This window comes from Motacilla alba, chromosome 12, assembly GCF_015832195.1.
Source record: "Motacilla alba alba isolate MOTALB_02 chromosome 12, Motacilla_alba_V1.0_pri, whole genome shotgun sequence".
NCBI lineage: Eukaryota > Metazoa > Chordata > Aves > Passeriformes > Motacillidae > Motacilla > Motacilla alba.
This window is the reverse complement of record NC_052027.1, coordinates 19,533,394-19,549,623: the sequence shown is the minus strand read 5'-3', so window position 1 is coordinate 19,549,623 and position 16,230 is coordinate 19,533,394. Positions and strand designations below refer to the sequence as shown.

Below are 16,230 nucleotides of genomic sequence, written 5' to 3'. Positions count from 1 at the left end.
AATGTGCTCCCTAAAAATCCATTGCTGTTACTGCAAGCCTCTGGAGATTCCAAAGGGAAGGTTTTGCAGAGCTCATAGCAGCTCTGTAGCCCACAGATTCTTTCTGTGCTTACACATGCATTCTCTCTCTCTTGTGAGCCCATTATATGATATAAAATTCAGTTTTGGAGGGGAAGGCCAAATACATCTATCCTGGATTCTACTAAAAATAGAAGGATTTATACTTCTCTGATGCCATGTTAAATAAAATATATTTTAAAAATGATAAGTAGAAACACTAATCAAATAAATTTTAAAATATCTACAGTGAAACAAGAAGTAAAGGACTGGATTCCTCCCAAGGAACTGGAGGCATTTTAACTGAGGCACTTCAGGAGGGGCTCTGAATTCACTGCAGTGAATCAGTGAACTGCACTCTAATATTGGTGCCTCTCAGGTGGGATGCACAATTTTCCAGTTGGGAAAGAGAAGTATTTGTCCCCTTTGATTGGTAAAATTCAATATTCTTGGTCTCCTCTGTCCCCAGCAAGCTTTGGGCTGTTTTGTGCAGAGCCATCAGTAACTCTGTGTGGAGCAGCTGTTCCCTGGCTTCAAGGGAATAAAAGTCAGTGTTGCTAAAACAGAAGCAACATAAATATTGGTTTGGCTGCTGGTAAGGTTGAACAAATGACTGGCACTGGTGACAGAAAAATTTACTTTTAATGATAGAAGTCAATTATGTTGAGGGATGGATGAGCTGCAAAAGGGAAAACAATATCACAAATCTCTAGTAAGTAAATAGGCCATATGGGAGGTATATTTTCCATTTTCAATCAAAATCACTAACAAAATATAGAGGGAGAGCAGATCACTTAGGAGAGAGAGTGACTGAAACCAAGAAATACTGATGTGAGGGTTTCCTGATACTTGATCAATACAGTGCAGAGAAGTACCTCTGGCAATAAAATACATGTGCTTGTTATGTGGAAATTCCTTCTTGGCTCGTGTGTGGGGGCAGCCTTGGTGATTTTGGGGTTGCCAGGTTTCCTTGTTCGGTTTTGTAAATATTTTTATTCTTTCCCCTGGAGTGGTGCAGAGCCGCTTGCTGCATTCCCTGTGCCGATATTCCAAACATCCCACCTGAGCCTGCCCAGCACTTGGACCTGTTGGCTGTTCTTCTGTGTGAGGTGTTGACAGCAAATCCCAGCAAAACTCCCAAATCCTTCATCCCTCCTTCCCCTCAGGACCATTTGAGCCTCAGGGCAGTTGCTCTATTTTCCCTGAGGATTATAAATGGACTTGCTTCACTTTCAGTTGCAGCTTTGATCTGGGAGTTAAGGTACCCTAAAAAAGCCAGAGTGAAGGTACCCTAAAAAAGCCAAAGTTAATGCATCCTAAAGAAGCCAAGCACGTGCACTGGCTTCTCAATAGTTGAAGTCTTGTGGAAACCTCACGGCTTTGAGGGAGGGAAGTGCCTCACTTCATCTGCTGGCTCTTGAGGGAGGAAGGGAGGTTTTAGTACATGGGAGCCCTTGAGCTTGGGCTCAAATACTGAAGTAAATATTTGAGAGCCTTAGCAAACCAAGAGGGGAAGGCACCTGAGTAAAAGAAAACATTGTGTTAAAATGTGCATGTTGAGGTTTGCTGACAGCCCATTGCTCCAGGTCTGTGCTTCAAGCAAAGACTGATTTGTTTCTACAGCAGAAGATATTTTTATTCTGAGTATCTTTCTGTAAATGAACCTTCTGTCTCAACCAGGAGATATTTTAGACCAGCTGTTAAAATTTCAGAAGTACACTTAGAAAAGAGGCAAAGACAGTTTCCTGAAACATCTGCCTTTTAATAATAAAAGTCCATAATATGGGTCAAAAGAAGGGTGAAAAAACCAAATCAGTCCTTTTACTTCCTCAGTATGTAATTTCACAGGTACTTTTAATTTTATTTAAAAGAAAAAAGGAAAGTAGGCTGTACAGGGAGCACAATCCAATAGGAAATACTAAATGTGTAGCTGTTTGTGTGTTTGTCTTCCTGCAAACGGTGAGTTAAAAGACAATTTGTAGTATTTGAAATGTCTTCAAGTAGCCTTTACACTCAGCAAAATTTTGTTCACAGGTGGGTAAGGGAGGTCATGGGATCTGTTCCATGAAAGAAAAATTATCCCCTTAGCTTTTTGCGCTTTTTTCCCTACTGTTTTTGATATATATTGCATATTGTACCTTAAGGTTAGCAGCTACATAAAGGTATCTCTCAATATTTGTTCAGTGTTTGACAGTTAACTGTTCCAATGTACCTCAGGGATTTTTATTCTAATTTTGTGCTGTCAGACTTCTGTTTCTCTGACTTTGTATCCTCTGTGGTAATATTACTAAAAGCTTTCAGTTTTGGTGGGTATTTTTATTAAAAGAAAAGTAATTGTAATAATCAGAGCTTAGTTTTTCTTTCCTTTTTCTTCCAGATTATCCCAATGGCATTCGGCTCACGTCAGCTGTTCCAGGAGCAGATATCAAAGTACTCATAAATTTCAATGCACCAAATCCTCAGGACAGGAAGAAGTTTACAGATGATTTGAGGGAATCAATTGCAGAAGTTCAAGAAATGGAAAAGCACAGAATAGAGTGTAAGTACAAAGGTACATATAATGGAGCATTTTCCAGCTAATCAAAATAATAAAAAGTAATACTGCCCTTGGAAAATTAAAATTTTAAATTAAAAATTACCATTAATAAAATGTGTAAGTGTATAGCACATTAGAACTCCTTAAAAGTTCAAAATAATGTGGGTTTTTCTGTGAAGGTTTGTCTCAAGAAGGAAGAGAAATCCAATAATTTCTTAAGCCCCAGCTGTGTTCATTGACTCCTGTTTACTGCAGTGTAGCTGCAGTGGAATTTGTCTTGGACAAGCTGCAAATAACAGTGGACAGAGGAGAGCTGGGTCTGTGATTTGTAGCACAAATTACAGCAAGAATTTTAGGAGTAATTTGGACAGAAGAGAGCTGGGTCTGTGATTTGTAGTATAAATTACTGCAAGAATTTTTAGGGATAATGTGGACTGACGAAAGATGGCTCTGTGATTTGTACAATAAATTCCAGTAAGAATTTCAGGGATAATGTGGACAGAGGAGAGATGGATCTGTGATTTGTATCAGAAATTACAGCAGGAATTTTAGGGGCAATTAAACTCACGCTGAAATTCCCAATGATGGCCCTTCCAATAAGCTTCATTGAATTTTCCTTCATTTCCGTGTTGCAATTCCTGTAGTCAATAAGGAGGTCGAGGTCCAAACTCATATATTTTGCTGATAGTCCCGTGAGTGTCTGAATATGAAATTTTATCCCATTTTCCCAAAAGAGGCTCTGCTCCACATCCAGCTGTGGGCAGAGGGGTGAAGCTCCCTTTGGACACAGGGACGTTCTGAGTTGTTTCACGCCCACAAACACCAATGTAAAAACCCCCGTGTGTGTTGCAGCCGAGCTGGAGAAGCAGAAAGGGGTGGTGCGTCCCAGCATGTCGCAGTGCTCCAGCCTGAAGAAGGACTCCGGCAACGGGACCCTGCCCCGGGCGTGCCTGGACGACAGCTACGCCGGCGGCGAGGGGCTGAAGCGGAGCGCGCTCAGCTCCTCCCTGCGGGACCTGTCCGAAGCAGGTAAGCGCTGCCTCTCCTCCCCGGCTCTCTGCATGCAAAGCCGCCTCCACCGTGCCCACAAAGCCCAGCTCGCTCTGGGCCTGCACAAATAGCAGTGATGGAATCTCACACTTCCAAATAGCTCCTTACTCCCCCCGCCCCCCCGGATCGTGGTTAATTTCTGTTTGGTTTTTTTTTTTTTAACCTTTGTTTTGTTAAGCGGCCGCTGTTTGAAAGCATTTAAGCCGTTGTAGGTTGCTATAGAAACTTTTAAAGGACAGTGAAGACAGAGGAAAAATTGTAAGTTTTTAATAAAGCAGAAGTGACTGACTTGTGCTAGGAGTAATTCACTTAGTTTTCCTTTCTTTTTTTTTTCATCTCCTTTGCTTTTTCCCCCTCATAGAGTAGGCCTAGAAAGGGAAGGAAAGCTCCTGGTCTCTGTGTAACTAGCGCTTTCTGTGTATTCGGTGCTCAAGTGTACCTGTGTTACCACCTGGATGAATGAAATTGAGTGAAGCCTTACTAAATTCTCTCTAGAGCTGTGTAACACCAGTGTGCCTCTGATGCTCTTTTCTTGTTCTGTAACTCAGACACAGTTCCTAATTCTTGCAAAAAGAGGTTGTTGTGAAGTACTCTTGGCAATAGAACCAAAGAAGCCCTAGTGGACAAGGATGCTGATAACTCACAAAGCCACTGATGTTTCTTAAGTTTTATTAACTGATTAAAGACTGAAAAGCCGTGGTGATGTGGTTTTTTTTTAGCCGAAGCAAGCCAGGGGAAGTTGGATGTGTTTTTATTTGATGGTTTGCCTCACACCTGGCATAGCCATGTAATCTTCCAGTGTTAAAGATTCCTGTCACTGACAAGAACTCTTATCTGAACACTATGTCCACTATTCAGAAAGTACTTCCAGAGATAGTAGCAACTCTGGTTTTTTTTAAAATTACTTGTTTTTTAGTTCATAGGCTGTGTTGCATACTCTGCTTTGTTCTTTCAATTGCAGTGATGATGTGTAGTGTAGTTATAATTTCAATATTCTGAATGTCTTTGGTAGTAGACACTACTTACCCATTTCCTTTTTTTTTTAACTAGAAAAGAGATTTTAGCTATGCTGCAATAAATTAAATTGTTGTAAACTGAAATGATAGCCTGTGTTTTGTGGGTATATGTATGTGCATACAAATATGTAGAGAGTGAGCTCTTTAAATTCTTTTCTTCTCTGTTTAGGCTTTCATACTCACATCTCCATGTGCTTCATTAAAAAGACTTAGGCTCTTGATCCAAAATCAGGCTGAAGTTGAATACTGGTGCTTGCTTGGCTCCAGTGGATTTTAGATCAAGCCCTAGTCTTCACCACTCTTACCTCTCAGATTTGAGGATACTTCATCAGCCTTTTCTGTTGTTTTGGTTTTTATTTCAATAGAATGAGAACTACCATATTGTTAATATGTGAGTTCAGTGGGTATCTGTACCCCTAAATGTGATATCTGATTACTTTTTTCATTCCATCAGAATTACTCATTCCTCCCTTTCAAACACTGCCATGTATTTGAATTCATATTATGGGTTTAATTCAACAAATTAGCATTTGTAATCACAAACACATTTCATAGGGCATGCCTACAACTAGCATGCTTATTACTGAAAATAACCTTTTTCCATGATAAAAAGTAGAAATCACTCACAGACTGCAGGGTTTATCAATGAGTTTGTTAAACCCAACTAAACTTAATTTTAACTTGAAATAGCTGAAAATTATGGAGAGCTTCTGTTTGGTCTTGTGCAGTGCAACTGACTTGACAAACAACCAGCCTGTTATTTGCTTTGTTATTTGGTGGAGTGACTTCAGGGAGATGATCCATATCTTCCCTGCCTTCTCTCAGGGAATAGCTTGCATGTGAAGCTAATTTTATTTTTAATGTGGGAGAGATGATCCATAGAAAAGCAAAGAGATCTCTTTCAGTTAGGAAGATACTGCACCTCAGTGATTATCCCATATTAAATTGCTTCTCTAAAACAGGCCTGAGTTAGGTTGCCTCAAATCCTTTTGTGGATGAAGCACAGGGTGAACAAGGAGGAGGAACACGAGTATGTGGGCCTGTAGGAAAGCGGATTTTTAGAGAGACCCTTTCTACATTGAATCAGAAATAAATCTAACAAACATAAGAAAAGGGCCTGGTTGCATATTTATGCAGGAAGGCAGGTAAATGTCCAGTGAACATTGAAAACTCAAAATTTTAACTGTTCATTCAGTGAAAGGAAATGTGACTGAACAGCATTTGGATGCACAGGTACTTGACAGAACTATTAGGAAAACAATCCATTGCTGTCCCCCAAACATCCCAGTAAATCGAGGCTGTGGGAAGTGACTAAATTTCTCTGAGTGACGATTCAGAAGCTTCTGAGATGTAACAAATGCTGATACCCTGACTGATTCTGCTCCTAAGCTGGGAATGCACAGAAAGCAGGATTTGTCCATCAGGAATCCTTTCCTGAGAGTGGTTCCATGCCTTGGCCACAGCAGCTCAACTCCCAGCTGTGGGAAGGGTGTGCTGAGGACCTCTTCATTTGAGAGATGTTGTTGTTCCTTGTGCATTGCCAGTTCTTTCCATGGAATATAAAACACAATGTGGCATCCAAGTGTTTCAAGATGCGAATATGTTAAAAATATTTAGGGCTTTATTTTCCTCTAAAGAGAAATGGATCATTTTTATTGAACATTCTTGAGCTATAGTCAAGGAAGAACTGAATTTATTTGTTCCAGACTTTGAAATTCTTAATTTATATAAAAATATTATAAGCCAGACAAATTTTAATGCATCTAAAGCTGAGTTTGATGAGTTTACAGAAAGATGGGAAAAATGTGATGTCCCCTCATGGCCACTGTTCCACAAGAACAATGATTTAGTCACTAAAGCAGAGGAGGAAAGGTTGGACTGGTTGTGTTTCCCATTCTGTGTCTCCCAGAAACAGTCACATTGGACTGATTTTAGGTTCTTTAATTTGAATTCCAGCCACTTTGAGTTGGTGGGGGACCCAGTGCTTTTACATTTGGTTTACAGTGGAATTCAAACTTTATTCCCACATCCCTAACCTGTAAGGTGGGAATAATATTTACATCCTGAACTGGTTTAAAAAATTCAATTTTCTTGTTTGCCCCAGTACTCCACACCTGGTACAGCCAGGTAGTACTGCCCAGGTGAGGGTGGTGCAGTGGTTCCTATTATTGGGAGCTGGGCTTGTCTAAAACACCCACAGACCAAAAAAGATTACTGCAAAACCAAACCAAACCAAAAAGTATTTCCAGGATTAAAATAATTCTGTTTCAATGTGAGATATTAAGAATGTACCTGTTTCACACAGAAACAAGATGAAAATGTGACAAAGAGTACTTTCCCCCTCAAAAGTGCTCTCTCTAATGATTGGAGAGAGTAATTTAATTTAAAACTTTTTTCCAAGCTTTTTCCCCCAAGACACTCGAACCCAAATCATAATACCAAATCATAATATCAAATCATTGATAGTGTTTAGCTGTCAATTACCTCACTGGCCCAGAAGAGTTTCAAGAACTGCAGAGCAGCAGTGAGAAATATTTCCATGTTCTGAGCTGATCTGCAGTCTGAGCTGTGAGATCACCACACATCCTGGGATGTGTCCTGCACACATCCATTCTGCAAGGTGCAATGGCTTTTATTAATGAAGCTCAATATTCTTTTGGCATGGTTAAGTTTGTAAAAATCTTGTAATCACTTCATATTTCTACTATAAATTTGAAATATTCTTGGCCCCATATAATGCATGTTCATATGTGGGACATACACTTGTGTAAGTTAAAGATACTTCTTACAAGGAATATTCATGTCTAACAGATAAGGTGAAATTAACTGAAATTTAATTTTATAAAATAAAGTCCACTCTAACAGCCTTAAAAAATTAAAGTAAGCATAATATATTAAGCAAAACTAATCTTCAGATTTGATAAATACCACCTTGCTTTGTACCACAGCTACTGATAATCCTGCCAGTACATGCTTAGATGTAATTCTAGTTGAGAATTACCCTGAGATGCATGTGAAGGCTGGAGCTCCAGAGAGGCATTTCTGGCATGGGATGCTATCCCAAAGACCGGGGAACAGTCTGGAATAAACACACATTGGCAGGGGGAATGCTCCTGGGGATTTACTGAGTAAACCCACCACAGTGCATGTCAGCACAGAATTGGGTTCGTTTTGTTTTTAAGAAAATGAACGAAGCCTCTGTCCCGCAATAGTGCCTATCTGAGGGAAATTATAGGCATTTTAAGGAGGGGTTTTCTGTTTGTTCTTGGCTTTGCAAGTACTACTTTGCCCTGGAGTTACTCTGAGCAAAATTCCATCTGTCGCTCTCTGTCCGTATTTACTGTGTCCATGGTTATTTGATCAGACTGTGACTCCTGCCATATGCAAAAGGCATTGGATTGTTGTGTTTTCCCTCATTTTTGGCCACGTTTAATGCCCTGTGTCAGCTCTCAGTCTTATTTGCAACCCTGACTGCTAAGTTCGAGGTGGCTGCCGCAGTGTGTTTGCATCAGCAAGCAAGAGTGGTTGGAGTGTTAATCAGTACTAATCCTGTTATCAGAGCAGAAAAATATCAAACCTGACTTTTGAGGAGTCAAAATAAGGGATGAACAAACCCAGTTTTTCTTGGGGGACTCGTAAGATAGTACAGCTCTGCTTTGGCTGAGGCTAAAACTGCAGCAGGAGATGAAGCAGTGAGCTTTTGACAAAGAACCTATCCAGGGGAATTGTTCCAAATTCCAGTGAATTTCACAAGTCAAATACAACACCTTGACCACAAACGCCTTCCCCTCAATTTAATCTCACTGCAGAGGGGGTTGTACTGGGAAGCAACTCTTTTTAAGAGGGGAAAATGTTCCAGTAGCCTGGAACTGTAGCTCTTTAGAGAAACTTGTTTCAGGGCAGTGTCCTGTGACCAACCACATCAATGTTATGCTTATAAATCCAGCAGGTGGTAGTTTTTGATCATCCTGATCCTTTGGGCAGTCTGAATTGCCCTATGAACAGTTCCACTGCTCCCTACTTCTCATCCCAGGTGCTTTTGGAAGTGTCTGTGATGAGGGTATGTCATTAATTGGGTCAGTGATGCTGAAATCCTCACATTCTCCCCCCAAACTACCTCTCAGAGTAGAAGATTCTGAAGGCAGCAGTATGTCAATGCAGGGTGGAGATTGATATTTGGCCTTGCAGAAAAACAAGGAGAGAGTGCTGAGAAAGTTTTGGTTTCTGAAGTCCTGCAGATTTTAGGGAAGCTCTGAGCATCAGGAGGACTCCTCAAAGCACACCTTTGTTTCGGAAAGTATTCTGAAACTTTGCAAAGCAAAGCTCCACAAGCTGTCTTCTAAAAATCTCTGTTTCCACTGCAGCCAGATGCTGTTTTCTCTGCTGTGAAGTGAGAAAGAAAATCTGGGATCCTGTGTCCTATACAGCCACTGAGGTCTTCTGGCTCTTTAGGCAAACAGTCTGGAGTTTCACGTGTGGGTTGAGGCAAACGTTTTTGCAGTTTGAGACTGTTGGAGTACAAATCCAACATGCTTAAAGACAAAGCACTGCACAGCTAAACAAACAAAATCTAGCCATAATGTCAAGACAGATTCCAGATTTACTGATCAAAAATTAAGTTTAGTTTTTTTAAACCTCATGAAAGAAGATTGTATGAAATCCACTGAGGTTCAAAATTGAAATCGTAAATGCGATAAAATGATAAAACCGATGAAGTGATAAAACTGATTAAGTGATAAAACCGATGCCCCACACAGTGCCCCACACTGAAGTTCAGAATATTTCAACATTAAATTTTGCATTTAAGTTAATGCCACCCCACAACTGTATCTCAATGTTCAAAGAAAAAAAAAAAACCTTCATGGCCAATTAGATTCCAGGAAACCAAACCCTTTTAAATCGTTGCTGCTCAAGCATCACAAGCGCAGCGCTAAACCCAGCTGCCCAAACACGCCTACTTCAAGAATTGTGCAAATTACCAACAAAATCACACCCCGCTCGTGTGAGCTGGTTCCCAACAACACCACCACCTCTCCAAATTACCACTGCACCCCCAGAAACACAGGCAGGTGCAGGGAGTTGCTGTCCCTGCTGGCCCTAAAGCTGTGGGGTTGTGGGGCCGCAGCTCTCGGCGCCGGTCGTGTCGCAGTCTCTAATCTCTGCTGTTGCATGTCCTGGGCAGGCAAGCGTGGGCGACGCAGCAGTGCAGGATCGCTAGACAGCAATATGGAAGTAAGTAGGAAGTTCCTGATGTCTAGCTGGATGTGATGATGTGCATTTCAAACCTTTCTTTTATATACATACATATTTTTTTGCTCTTTTTTCTTCTAACATATATATATATATATATATATAACCTGCCTGCCACAAATAAAATGCATGCCTAGGCTATTCACTCTGTATTCTTCCAGCTTACAAAGCACTGACAGCTTGTTTTAGAGCAATGCCATTTTTGGTTTGAGCTAACCTTGTTCCCTTTGTTCCTGCAAGCATGGTTAAATGGATATGATGTGTCCTTTTGCCACCATTTCAGTCTGGTCCCAGCTTAAAAGCCCACTTGCTCTGTGTTACCAAGTACACTGTTCTTGCTGTTTGATATTTAGCTACAACTATTGACTGTCATGCTCAACCATTCCCATCGCTTATTTTCGAGTTCAATTGCTAAATGTATGCAGTCATGACACCATGGAATTGCACAGATAGGGCATGGGAGGATAAAAAATTTATTCAGATAGGTGAATTCAATGTGGATTTCATGAGATTTCATTCATCTTCAAACCATTTATATATACTGTTCATGTCTCTGAATTCAGCTTGCAGATTTTTTCTTTTTTTTCTCTCTTTTTTTTCTTTTTTTTTTTTTTTTGTGTTTGCTTTAGGTAGATTACAGTTTAAATCTAGCATACTTTGCCTAAGTACTATTGTGTCCCATAACTCTTTAAAAATACAAACCCCGAACTTCAGCAACTAAATTCCAGGCTAAATAATAGAGAATGTTGGACCACAGGTCAGAATAATACAAGCACATAGAAATCTTAGTGGCAAAAATGGTATGGTTCCATTTAACACAAAATGTAGAGGTAGACCTGAGAAGCAGCACTGTTGTGTATAGTACTGGAAAACTGCTATAAATAAAGATTTAAATACCATTTTAAAATCTGAGCTGTAACTGTAATATTTGCTGCTGTATGTTTAACTATTTAGGTTGCATTTAATGTAGCGCTTTTTTTTTGCTTTTTTTTTTGTGGTGAAAAAGCAAGTATGGTATTTTTTGCAGTATTTTAAAATGTGTTTTTCCTTTAAAAACACACTCGTAGGTCTTATATCATGCTACTCTCCCACAACATTTTTTTTAATTTGAAGTCATATCTCTTTGATGTCAAAATACTGAGAGAAAATCACTCAATGCTTGACATCCCCTACGAAGGGCACGAGTGCACCATTGGCCACTTAGGGAAGGTGGAGATAAAATTTCCCCTAGAACTCTCTAACATAATCCACCCATGCGAACCCTAAAGGAGGAGTTTGTGGGGCAGTGTGAACTTTTTTTTTTTTTGTTTGGTTGGTTTTGGTTTTTTTTTTCCTTTTTGAACATTTCAAGATTTTTTTTTTTAATTTTTATTTTCTATTAATTTCTTTTTAGGGGTCCATCATTAGCAGTCCTCACATGCGCCGAAGAGCTACATCAACCCGAGAGTGTCCATCTCGCCCTCACCAGACTATGCCCAACTCCTCCTCACTCCTAGGGTCCCTGTTCGGTAGCAGGAGGGGCAAGCCCCCCTCGCAGAGCCACGCGGCCTCGCAGCCCCCGCACCACGCGGAGGGCGCGGCGGCAGCGCCGCACCCGCACCACGCGCAGTTCTGCCACCAGAACCCGCCGCCCTACCACCACCACCACCACTACCACCCGCCCCCGCACCCGCACCCGCACCAGTACCACCAGCACGGGCACGGGCACGGGCACGGCCCGTACCTGCCGCACGCCCCGCACCACGCCCCGCACTCGCACCCGCACCACCACGGGCCGCCCCCGCCGCCCGCCGCCTCCAGCACCAAGCCCAAACACAGCGGCATCAGCACCATAGTCTAGGCCCAAAGACCCTCCTGGTGACTCTAGTTCTAAACCGGCTGCAAAGGCACTTACAGGAAGCAACAAAATCGCACCGACAGTTTTTACCTAGGCCGTTTATTGAGCTTAAAGGCTTGCTGTTACTAAATAAAATAATTCCAGTTAGCCCAGGCCATACTGGTTTTACTTACCTACTGGATAGATGTTCACCACCATCTGGTTAGTTCTTATTTCCAAACTTGCCTTGAAAACGTGCTGCTTGCTGAATCTGAGGAAAGCTACCTTTTACACCAAACCCCTGGACAGTTTTACACACATAATGAAAAGCTAGCCTATGGAAAAAAAAAACAGGGAAAAAAGTCAGACAGAACCAAGTGTTGCATTCTTGCTCTTTTATTCTCAATGGGCAAAAAAAATAAGTAGACCTGATATGGTTGATGAAAGTACGTAAGTAAACTTTATATAATATAAATATATACATATAAATATATATATATATATATACTGTATAGTTAACATTTGTGCTTGGAAAGAAATTTTTTCAGTCCACAAAACTAGCAATATAGACTTTACAAGGAATTCCACTTACTTGATAGGACAGTATAATAGATGAATAGCATATGAAAGAGTAGACCAAAAACATTAAACGTTAGAAACCAATTTCAGACATTTCAGTATTTTCATCACAAGTCCCCTGGACTTGTTAAGATTTCTAAGCAATCATTACTAAATGTGCCAAGTAACATAGCATTTAAATGTTGTAGTCCAATACTGCTTTGTATAAATCCTTATTTTATTAACACGATGATATCATACGTAATCAGTATTAGAGCTGCTCTGCTATTTCAGGTAAGCAAACTCGTTAAGATGCAGTAATTATTCCATAGCAATGGAGGCTGCCCACGTACCAGGGGGCACCTCCAAGCGTTGGTCACACGAGTTCTTAGACACTTTAAAGGCTGTGATAACTGTGAATTTACATGATCCACATTTCTTTTGTAAGCATATGGATTGAACGAGCACATGGGAAGAGTTCCACCTGGTGCATGTAAACACTGCAAAAACATTCATCTCAAACATGAAAATGGCAAACCTCCATCCTTCTCAGCTACTTTGGTTCCTGTTCACCATAATTGCTCATTTTTACCCCCAGCGAAGCTGAATTCTAGTCCACAGTGGAACAGTGGAAGTGCTCTAAAACTTGAAGGTTTGTTTTAGAATTTAATATAGGGGTTTTATATATATATATATATATATAAAATATATATATATATATATATATAAATTAAAAATCTGTAATTCCATGTAGCCATGTGCTAGCAACAAAGTGGCTTTACCATTTTTACTCATCACATTTGTTAGTTTGAAGCACCCAGCACTCAGCAGGCTGAGTTTATGCTCAAACCCTCACTTCCATAGTCCAGTTAGTTGCAAGACATCACATAAAAATAGGCTGTGCTGCTGTTGTTTATGTGTTGTAACCAAACAATTTGCAAACTTCTCTACAATTTGTATCCTGAAATCCTGTACAAAGTTATCCATGGCGCCTACTTTGTAGTTTCAGCACTTTGAGCCACTGCAAGGACTTAACACCTAAACAGTAGAGACAAAGGAATCACAACTGCAAAACTGTACCAGCCTAAAAGCAAACCTTGAAGAGGATGAGCAGAAAGTTCCAGTGAGAGATGGGTAAAAGTAATCACAGCTCCAACCCGTCGGGTTTCTGTGTAACACAAAACAAACAGTAATAAAAGTGTCCCAAATCGGGAGGACATGGGAGCAACAGAGTGACTTGTCCTGTTGGCTTGCTCATGGCATCTCTAGCATGGGGAGGATGGGAGAGGTTCAGTCATTTTTTTCCCTTTCATACCATGGATACCACAATACCAGCAAAACTGCAAACTGAGCACTTTGTTCACCTCCACAGAGAGCAAATACAGCAATCTAGAGTTTAGCCTTTTGTTTCCAGCAGTCCACGTTTGTTTCACACATGTGCAATATGTTTTCCCCTTCTGCTCCTTCTCCTCAGAATGATCTCCGTGAAAAGAAAACAAGTGATCATTATTTTTCTGTGTCACTCATTCTATTCTAAATTCTGCGGCTTACCTTAAGAGGGCTCACCTGGGTCCCCTGAGGCTCTGTTCCTTGCAGTTTAAAAATATATACTGTTCTTATAAGGGAAAGTAGAACTGTCTGCATGTCATCTAATGTTATTAGTGTGAGGCTACACTCTACATATTGTATAATTGCAAAATATATCAGTGTTACTGTTGATATTAGTTGAAGTAAAGTGATAACATATTTCAATATGTAGACTTTTCTTCATACATCTGTACCAATAGTAGAATCTAACTGTAATTTATAGGTTGTTCCAGAAAAGATGAAGAACCATTTAGGTGCAAACATCTCTGAGAAACTGCATCTTTTAATTAAAACAGAGGTAAGAAAGCTCCTCTTCACTGGGTGACGGAGTCTGTACTTGTTTCAGATGCAGAGGCATAATGGAAGTAAAATTCTGTATATGGAATAAAGGCAGAATATGCAGTAGCAGTGGAGAGGAAAATCTGACTCACTGTGTTGATTCACACTGAAGATGTTAAATCTCCCAGATCTGCATTTGCTTTATGTTTAAAAAACCCTTTCATTCATTTAAATTAGAGTTACATATAAATATTCTGTGCTTAAACAGTGAGCCACAGTTTAATGCCTGCCCACTGATTTTCCATGTGCAATCAATGTATTTGTGAACCAAAGTGTTGAGGAGATGTCACCAACGTGCATGCACAGAAACATTTCCACATGGTTCCATGGACACTGGGGAGGAGGCTGTGCCTGCCCTGGGCATGCAGGGAGTGTGAAATCACAGATCATTTGGAGGCTGGTTAGAAACCAAAACTGGTCACCTGAGGGCACAGGACTTGGAAACTCTGTTCTTTAAAGCCGAGGAGGAGTAACAGTGGACTTAACTTTTTTGCCCCCTAGTTTTGTTCTGTTTTCTTAGACTGTGCGTTTCTATGTACTCCAACCAAACAAATGTGTCTTGGTGTCAGCACAAGTCTCCAGACCTTTGCTGCTTGTTTAGGGTCATAGTGAAACCTCTCTGACTCCATCCTTGATCAACAGTTGCTAAGAGCAGTGTGGGTCATGCTTAGAATAGGAGAATTCCAGCACTTAACACTGCGTGGGGTTGAGAAAATGAATTAAAATTAATTCTTCAGCCTGCAGACAGGAGTAGAATGGAGAGGGTTTTTTCTTAGATGCCATTGCCAATTACTAACTGGTACAGAACTGCATAGAGTGGCCGTGGTTCTCTCTTCCCGTAAACGATGTGGCAAAGCCGTAATGCTGATTGGAACAAATGAAAGGGAAATGTAAAGAATGGAGGTGTGGCAACAACAAAAAAAATCTTTTCTGGGACAACAATCAAATATATATTTGGGGTTTTTATTTTTTTAAGTTAAGAATGAAATGTAAAACAATGTAAAAAACAAAAAATCAAAGTTCATCCTAATATAATGTGCGTCTTGTATTGCTAAAAAAAAAAAAAGAATCTAACATACAGTGTAGAATGATTTTCCCATCATGTACTGCATGCAGCAGAAGCCTCTTGTTTCTTGATAAAATGAGCTGAAAGACAGTCAGCAGATATTTAAACACTGAATCTCTAGATGTTGACTTGCTGTTCCATATGAAGCTGTGTGTTTTCTGCAGTTAAGCATGCATTTTGCTGTTCCCTTGTAAAATACCATCACACTTCTTGCCTGCAAAATGGATTCTCATGTATATATTTCAAAGAAGAGTGGAACCAATAACATGATTCAATTTGGAAAAGAGAAAAGGGGGTGGTGAAAATGGGACCAGTAGGGGGAATAGAGAATTCTCTAAATTGTACATAGTGTGTAAATTAGCATTATGATAAGTCTGCAGTCACTTTGGGGTTGCCTATCTCCTGCTAGGAACTTAAATCAGCTTTGAGTTGTATTAAACTGTTAGAATTAGGTCTTGAATGCAGACTGTTAAAGACTTCAAAAATCATTATGCTTACAAGAAGCTTCTGTTCTGGGGAGGCTCGAGACCCCTTTTGTAACTCTGGGGAAGAAAGGAGTGCTTTCATTTTAATATGCATTCTGTTTGTAATTAGTAACAGACCCTATTGATGTAAAACTATAACTGTGATCATGTGGAGAAATCAAATAAATCATTTAAAACTCTTTGTTTCTCATTTCATGCATTCCAAGACCTTCAACTCTTCATATTTGAAATGAAGGAAATTCCTTCCAGTGCTATCCTGGTCCCGCTGAGGCAGTGGGATTTGTGCTGCTCACTTCAGAGGGGCCAGGAACTGAGGATCAGGTGGAGGAGGTGGTGAGTGGAGTCTGTGACCCCTCCTCACTCGGCTTGGATTGGTCTGCTGAAATAAATTGAGTTCTAGAGTCACTAAAGAGCCATGAATCCAACAGCCAGGTGTGCAGGCAGGGAGACAGTGACTCCAGCGTCCAGAT

The 16,230-nt window shown here is 40.4% G+C and overlaps 1 protein-coding gene across 15 annotated transcripts in view; it reads left to right on the top strand.

The window, feature by feature from the left end:
* The window catches only part of IQSEC1 (IQ motif and Sec7 domain ArfGEF 1), a 281,230-nt gene extending 265,291 nt beyond the window's left edge, over window positions 1-15,939 (top strand). For 8 of the 15 annotated variants that reach the window (XM_038149056.1, XM_038149061.1, XM_038149059.1 and 5 more), the window contains 4 exons: window positions 2,435-2,608; window positions 3,446-3,622; window positions 9,842-9,891; window positions 11,303-15,939. In XM_038149056.1, coding sequence (XP_038004984.1) covers window positions 2,435-2,608; window positions 3,446-3,622; window positions 9,842-9,891; window positions 11,303-11,749 — 848 coding nt within the window. In that variant the 3' untranslated portion in view covers window positions 11,750-15,939. The remainder of the gene's footprint in view (window positions 1-2,434; window positions 2,609-3,445; window positions 3,623-9,841; window positions 9,892-11,302) is intronic. The other 7 variants (XM_038149060.1, XM_038149057.1, XM_038149066.1 and 4 more) reach the window with 4 other exon arrangements.
* Window positions 15,940-16,230: the final 291 nt, after the last annotated feature.